The 7,573-nt window shown below is 38.5% G+C and overlaps 2 protein-coding genes across 2 annotated transcripts; one reads left to right on the top strand and one right to left on the bottom strand.

Moving 5' to 3' along the window:
* Positions 1-2,965: 2,965 nt before the first annotated feature.
* LOC121875840 (crustacyanin-C1 subunit-like) lies at positions 2,966-4,860 on the bottom strand. The gene is made up of 4 exons (XM_042380550.1): positions 4,688-4,860; positions 3,964-4,048; positions 3,710-3,832; positions 2,966-3,317 (listed from the first exon to the last, which is right to left on the bottom strand). Exons 1-4 carry the CDS (start codon positions 4,823-4,825, stop codon positions 3,070-3,072), a joined length of 594 nt encoding a protein of 197 aa, XP_042236484.1. The 5' UTR covers positions 4,826-4,860; the 3' UTR covers positions 2,966-3,069.
* A 334-nt stretch (positions 4,861-5,194) lies between these two features.
* On the top strand, positions 5,195-6,222 carry LOC121875839 (crustacyanin-A2 subunit-like). Its single transcript, XM_042380549.1, has 3 exons — positions 5,195-5,348; positions 5,548-5,764; positions 5,968-6,222. The coding sequence occupies exons 1-3, from the start codon at positions 5,226-5,228 to the stop codon at positions 6,198-6,200; spliced, it is 573 nt and encodes a 190-aa protein (XP_042236483.1). The 5' UTR covers positions 5,195-5,225; the 3' UTR covers positions 6,201-6,222.
* Positions 6,223-7,573: the final 1,351 nt, after the last annotated feature.

The raw sequence follows: 7,573 nt of genomic DNA, 5'->3' as shown, positions 1-7,573 counted from the left end.
TGCCAAAAGTAGGTTGAGGTATTACGCTGATGAACTGTTAAGGGAATGTTCCCTATACTATATTGTACTGAGCTAAGAATTGATAAGTTGGGGTATGTATAGGTGACGGAGATTCGAGTATGAAAAGTTTGTCTCCTTATAATTTTCTCTTTTCTGATATATTGTATACCGAACTAGCAGGATTGTAAACGGGTGTCGGATGTATATGGTAGCGGAGACGCTCGTAGGAAACGTTTAAGTCTCCTTATGTTTTGTGTGTTGGATTAAGGTACTCTAATCATGAACTATTAGGATGTTGTAAAATGTATGTACACTACAGCGTTAGTGCTTTGCATATTATTTCGCATAATATGAACCTTTGGGAGGGGAAGGCTATGTACTGCGCACATCATTGTCATCCCTAAAAATCCCATCTAATTCATATTACGCTACATAACATTCAAATGCACAGCGCTTGTAGAACCCCAGAAAACGGGAAACATTGAGAAAGGACAACTCACCTACTCAAGGTTCCTAGACCATGTGTGGTATTGTACCCAGGTATAGATATATCATATCAAGTGTATGTATTCATAGCATTAAGGATCACTCAGGGTAGGCATAAGATGAATGTTAAGTCCAGTTGAGCCGGACTAGGGTACTGTAAGACTAAGTGTGGAGCAGGGTTTGAAGGTCCTACTATTTACGTCTGTGAGCGTGTAGCGAACCTAACCCCAACAGATATCATATGAAAATACATGAGAACAATGATCGGGAAAAAGGGATAAATGTATCAGAACTATGTGAGGTGTTGACAGTGATCTAGAAACTATACTGGAAAGGAAATATCGTGTATGCGTCGGTATGAATTTAATACACCTCGTAGCCTCACGTGACATATACCCACGACAGGTACAGTGATCAGAGAATCTGAGGTCTGTGTTCAAATCGTGCGCTGTGTGAGAGGAGGACCCCTCATTACAGTTTTTAAGTGAAGTTGATACACCCCCGCCATGATCATTCGGCTTTTGTTTCAAGGCGCGTCATGTACCCGCCTCAGATGCCCGTTGATATTAAAATCCCAGGCATTTAACCAAGCACTAGCAAACCAAGACCTGACCTTAGTGTATAAGTTAGGATTAATATATGTGTTTATAAGAAATGAAGGACAATATACCGTAAAGTGTTCAGGGGAGAACCATAAGAAACAAAAATGTAAATTGAGGATTGGAAACTGTAGGCCTATGTGACGAGAAGCGGCGGGAAGCCGGCCTTAGTCTTTCCCGTTCTGCCGTCAACACAGGTCAGTGTCCTAGCGGGCTATATCCCGCCCTACAATTAAGGTTGATAAATAACAGTGACTACAGTTTAAAGCTTTGCCGGATATATAAGTGTGATAGGGATGTGTTAAGGGATGGGATAACCGCCCGTCAGGCATTATTGCTTAGTCTTTCCCGTTCTGCCGTCAACACAGGTGCCACGTGGTTGGGGTATCTTGCCGCCCAGCCGCCATTGTCTCCTGGAGCGCCACACCAGGTGGGGAATTACTCCCCACTATACCAGTCCACTATGAACCGGTGGATTCCCAGCGCACCACTCCACATGAATAGTCACAACTAAGGAGACCGTGAGAAACTGCGGTCGTCACTTGGAGCGACCTATAATACCAGGCGTAGAAATAGTGCTGGTATGTCTCTAGGTCAAGCCCTCGTCCTTACCCACCGAGGGCGGTGTGCGAACGAGGGGCCCGTTGTGTAGACCTAAAAGTCACAAGGAGTCACATACTTGCAGGTATGGAGTGTAACAGGTGTGTTGCGATGGTGCTACTATGTATGATAACCGACGGTGCTACAAGCCACACCAGTGGAACAGTCTGATGTGTTAAGGGATATTGTAAGAAGGAACGACCGAGATACGGCGTTCACCGATTGTTGTGCAATAAGTGGGTGGATGACCCGCCAGTAATGTAGGAGTCTGGGGCCCAGTTGGGTAACCAAAATTCCGTTGTTCTTCTGAGGAAGGCCAGTTCATGTATGTTTTTTTTACCAGTGTGTTTTATAAGAAATAAATCAATGAAGACATGTTATGGTTTCACCCTTCTTTACCCTTATCGATCTGATCAATGGAAAACCTAACCCAATGCCTAGTTCACTCTGCCCGCTACCTAACGAGCTACATGCTGTCCAGAGGGGGTCTGGTGGCAGCGACCCTTAGAAATTAAGATTAGAGTTAAGTTATCCCCTTAGATTTAGTGACCCCAGATCTGGCAGTATACTTCACTCGTGCCTTTACAGGGGCTTGTCATATAATCATTCCACAAATCATTATCTCTGAGACATTTGTTTAAATATCATTTTAATTTGATTCCATAGTATGTTTACTATTGCTAGTTTCCATTATTCGAATGTAGACAAACACTCTACAAAATCTGACGAACCCCTGTAAACACAACTAGTGAAAGTACTGTGCATTCAGAAAGCTTAGCCCAAAAAAATTATATGAAAATTAAACGCTGAAGGTGACTTTTTTGTGAAAAAAAAGTGTTTGGTACACAAAGTACACAAACATGACCTTTTTGGTGAAAAAACCCCCCACTCAATAGCTAGTTCTCTTGTTTCTCCTTTCACTTTCTGCCATGTGATTGGAATACACTACCTTTAGTGGAATTCACAGTATTTATGTCAAGGTAGTCCAGGGCATACGGTGGTTAAATTCTATTTCATGACCTCATCAGTCAGTGTACAGCATTTTGAATCCATGACATCAATGCATTTAGACTTATAATTGCCTTTTACCTTTTGAGTTTGCAAAGTCGCTACCCATTCCAATTTTGTTATTTCCTGTTTTAAAGTAACCCTTGTTGTGTGTTTTTAAGGTATTTCAACTAAGTCCTACACTTGTTTATGAACATATTTAATATAAACTGTACAACATTTACTACAGCTTGATGAAATATAGAATAGTATTTTTACAAGAAAATATCGTATAAAAGACAATAAGTTTATTTTGTGTTGCTGGTGGTCTCCGCAAGGATTACATGAAGCATTCTCATGCTTGATCATTATTATGTTATTTAGTGATGTGATCAGCCTAGAGTGTCTTCTGAGTATCGTAAGGACAGGAGGATCCCTGGACGGTCTTGACGAAGCGAGTCGTGTCAACATTGATGTTCTTGAACGCAGCTTCACATTTCTTTACATATTGTTCAGCAAGGTTGGCAGAGCGAGAAAAGATGAAGGAAAAGTCGGAATGATATCCGAAATTGTAGTCGATGCAGGAGTATAGGCAGGCGTAGTTAGAGTAGTCTGTCTCCAGGATAACCAACGGGGCGGCGAAGGCTGGCGGAAGGAAGAATAATAATACAATTATCAAATGGTAAGTTATGAATGAACAATAATTGCGATAGGTACATTAAGCATTCTCGAGGTCCTTGAAGGACCTAGGAACTGATGAACGATTTTGTGAGAAGCTTACTCTCGAGCACTGAACACCCCTGAGGATGGTTCTTGCTAACTAATGTCTAATTTTAGGTCTTTTTGTTTTTCTCAGGTGTGTGTGTGTGTGTGTGTGTGTGTGTGTGTGTGTGTGTGTGTGTGTGTGTGTGTGTGTGTATTAGGTTTCTTTAAATTATCAAATTAATAATATAGAATCATTCGTAAACATTATCAAACGTGTCCACAATTAGGGATAATTTAGTAAGGAATATGGAACACTGGCAGTAAAGGCTTACAGTTCTCGTAGTCAATGGAGAGATGGGGTTCACCGAAGGGGTTGGGATACAGTTTCCCATTGCGCTTCAGCAGATTACCATCATAGGCAATGCCAGTCGAAGTAATCACAAACTGCTCTCCATCTGTTGGATAGAGATTGAACACAATGTCACATTTCATCGTTCACAAACAACAGTTTTCTGTCACAAATATTCTTCACTTACTATAAAATAAAATTTAGAAACGATGACAAAGATGGTTAAGAAGATCTTACCAAAGGAATATTCGTTGCGGACACATTTTTCAATCAGTTGATACGGATTATTGGTGAGAGCAAACTGATACCATACACCTGCATACTGAAAAAATGAAAATATTATACAAAAGGAATTATACACACTTAACTATTCATTGTTATACTGAGAGCCTTATGTTTTTTTATTCATTTGGAAGAACAATTATATATATATATATATATATATATATATATATATATATATATATATATATATATATAATATATATATATATATATAATATATATATATATATATATATATATATATATATATATATATATATATATATATATATATATATATATATACGGCAAAGAAAGCGAAAAGCGTCCACAACGCGTTGTGGTTGTTTGGAAAATGACCAGAAGCGATATTTTACTATAGGTTACGTTAGTTTGTATTGGGTTAGGTTAGTTTAGGTTAGGTTAGTTTGAATTGGGTTAGGTTACGTTAGGTTAGGTTAGTTAAGATTGGGTCAGGTTAGGTTAGGTTAGGTGAGTTTGGATTGGGTTAGGTTAGGTTAGAATAAATTCCAAATTTCGCTTTCAGGTTATTTTTGAAATAATTACAACTCATTGTGGGTTTTCAAAATAACCTGAAAGCGAAATTTGGGTACTTAGAACTTAAGAAAATATATAACGTTGAATAAAATTGTTCAAAATATCTTTTTTAAGAGTTATATGTGTAGAGAAAACTCACGTTGTTGCGGTTGGGTGTCTGTTCGGCCCACAACTTGTTCCTGTCAACAGAAGCACACTTGCCGGGGACCACGAAGTCTGGGATTTTGTCAGCGGCGACAGAGGCCACAAAGACCAGCAGAATGCTCAGTGAATTCATGGTGTAAGTTTGACTATGTTCTGAGTGTCTACAGATCCTAAACGCACTTTATATAGTCTGGTCTCTGCTTGGCAATACTAGCTCCGCCCACCAAGGTTAAACATGAATACATGTTTGGTATATTCTCTTCATGAAGTGTAACTAATGCTCCTTTTAGAATATATAGGTAAATACATATGTTTTTATTGATGAAGGTTACGACTAAAATAATCACATATCACAATAATCTCAGATGAAATTTTGAAAAGTAAAAACCTGACATGGAATCTGTTGTTAATGCTGCAGTCCCATCGTAGGTACCCTACTGACTCCACCCTCTAACGGGTGTCTGGGTCCGGGTGGTGGCTCGTATAAAAAGGCTGGGATAAATTTGTTACTCAGTGCATAACCAAGTCTCACCATGTTTAGAACAGTAATTGTCGCCGCTCTCGTGGCTTGTGTGGCTGCTGATGGAATTCCAAGTTTTGTCACTGCTGGCAAATGTGCGTCAGTGGCAAACCAGGACAACTTCGACCTCCGTAGGGTTAGTGTCAAGGTTTTTTATATTGCTTATATATATTAGGGCTACAGGGCTTAGTGGTCAACTATTTCAATTCCTGAGACTAAGTTAATCCCATGTCCCCGCAGTTTGTCATGCCTCACATTGTGAGATGTCATTTTTGTTACATAAGTATAATTAGTAAGTTGAAATTAATTTAACAACTGATTGTCCTTTTCCTCAGTACGCTGGTCGTTGGTATCAAACCCACATCATAGAAAACGCTTACCAGCCGGTAACTCGATGCATAAACTCCAACTATGAATATTCCGGGAATGACTATGGCTTCAAGGTGACCACCGCTGGCTTCAACCCAAATGACGAATACCTCAAGATAGACTTTAAGGTCTACCCCACTAAGGAGTTCCCAGCCGCTCACATGCTCATTGATGCTCCCTCAGGTAAGTTATTACTGACGTAGTACAACGTGACCAAATGCCACGATGAAATTATTTTTAACGGGTTTTCGATATCCAGCAATAGAAAACTTTATAAAAATGAGCTCATGCACGGGTATTCTCTGGTTATAGATTTGCATAGGTTATTAAATAAACGTTTACCACTGAAGAGCCTCATTACTGAGAAGGGTTTTTTTTTTCTGCAGTGTTCGCTGCCCCCTACGAGGTGATAGAGACAGACTACGATACCTACTCCTGCGTCTACTCATGTATCACCACCGATAACTACAAATCTGAGTTCGCCTTCGTGTTCTCCCGGACACCCCAGACCTCAGGACCCGCCGTAGAGAAGTGTGCTGCTGTCTTCAATAAGAACGGTGTTGAGTTCTCCAAGTTTGTACCTGTTTCACACACGGCTGAGTGTGTCTACAGAGCTTAAGACATTAAACTATATAGATTAATGTGTGACTATTCCATAGCCAATGGTATCTGAGTGGGAATTACAGATAGTTTCCAAGTATAATATTACTCGAGATGACTAAAGAGACCATTTGCACCGAGTTGAAAATTGCAGTTGTCAGTTCCCGACAAAGTACTTCTACTGAAGGCTTTAACATAAATGTAATTATGTATAAATACAAAACTAGACCTAATCGTGTGTTAACTAATGTATGTATGAAAATCTCTATTAATTAAACTTGGGAGTAAAATTTGTTATTTTGTTTATCATCGGACTCAAATTATTTGGTGAAAATACATCACTTAAAATATCTCTAAATTGTCTTAAGAAAACCTGGACTCAATAGTCGATATTTCTCGACAAATGAGAAAATAAAAAACTGATGACTCTAACACTCTAAAGGTAATATTTATTTTCAGATAGATAGTATCAAGTTATAGTGGTTTCTTTTGAGCATTGTTCTTGGGGATATGAAGGAATCAAACTTCTCTGTGATGAATTCATAGACAGGGGCGGCCTTTAGAGCCTTTAACATCGAGGGCTCCCAAGTGTTCAATGAATCAATCTTTTTCTTAGATATACCGAGAAAGTCGAACAAAAAATCTAGATGTATTGTAACTCTACATCTGATTATGCAGGGAATCGGAAGTATAGATGAAATTCACAAATTTGCTGATGTAGGATGGAACTGGCTTACAACTGGTAGGTCAGAGTGTGACAATTTGGGAGAGGATTTCTTCCTGCGTTGGACTGATATAAGATGATAGTAATGATGATGATACTGTAACAAAGTTCTATTGTTTATTATGTACTAAGATTGTGAGACTCAAAACTAAGATTGTTGATTAATTAGAAAAAAATTAATACTAATAAAGCACGCAAAGAAGTGCTGTAATAATCTTAAAATGAATCATTACTTAAGTGGCAAATGTTATTGAGCGCCCTTATCTATTACAGTACATTGGAATTAAATGTCACTCTAGAAAGTATCAATAACGTTTTTGTAGCTAAAGTTCTAAAACACAGGACAGAATATTTTATTTAACAGCATTGTTTTTCTTATTGCAGTGTGCATGGTATATATGAAATATATATATATTTTTAAATATAAACGGTCTATTTTATTGTACAGCATTTTATTTTGTGGGAAAATGTGAGTATTTCTGATTTGATTAGAGACCCCCTCAAGAAAGATGTAACTTCAAAGGTCCACACGTCTATGATAAAGGAAATTAGAGATTAGTATTTCTTCTTTCTATGTGTGACCAATATAGCTTAAAAGCTCATCCTGTAGTGTATCTTTACTTCTTCCTTTCTTATAGGCACATGGACAGAGCAGTTTTTGTGCAATA

This window comes from Homarus americanus, unplaced genomic scaffold (assembly GCF_018991925.1).
Source record: "Homarus americanus isolate GMGI-L3 unplaced genomic scaffold, GMGI_Hamer_2.0 scaffold49907, whole genome shotgun sequence".
NCBI lineage: Eukaryota > Metazoa > Arthropoda > Malacostraca > Decapoda > Nephropidae > Homarus > Homarus americanus.
This window is presented reverse-complemented; position numbering and strand designations above follow the sequence as displayed.

What these genes read in the sequence shown, in the direction of transcription:
- LOC121875840 (XM_042380550.1), bottom strand. Translation starts at nt 4,825, where the DNA reads ATGAATTCACTGAGCATTCTGCTGGTCTTTGTGGCCTCTGTCGCCGCT. An exon ending in AGACACCCAACCGCAACAAC is followed by an intron (nt 4,049 to 4,687) that starts GTGAGTTTTCTC and finishes TCATTTTTTCAG; the next exon opens with TATGCAGGTGTATGGTATCA. An exon ending in CTCCATTGACTACGAGAACT is followed by an intron (nt 3,318 to 3,709) that starts GTAAGCCTTTAC and finishes TCCTTCCGCCAG; the next exon opens with CCTTCGCCGCCCCGTTGGTT.
- LOC121875839 (XM_042380549.1), top strand. Translation starts at nt 5,226, where the DNA reads ATGTTTAGAACAGTAATTGTCGCCGCTCTCGTGGCTTGTGTGGCTGCT. An exon ending in ACAACTTCGACCTCCGTAGG is followed by an intron (nt 5,349 to 5,547) that starts GTTAGTGTCAAG and finishes CCTTTTCCTCAG; the next exon opens with TACGCTGGTCGTTGGTATCA. An exon ending in GCTCATTGATGCTCCCTCAG is followed by an intron (nt 5,765 to 5,967) that starts GTAAGTTATTAC and finishes TTTTTTCTGCAG; the next exon opens with TGTTCGCTGCCCCCTACGAG.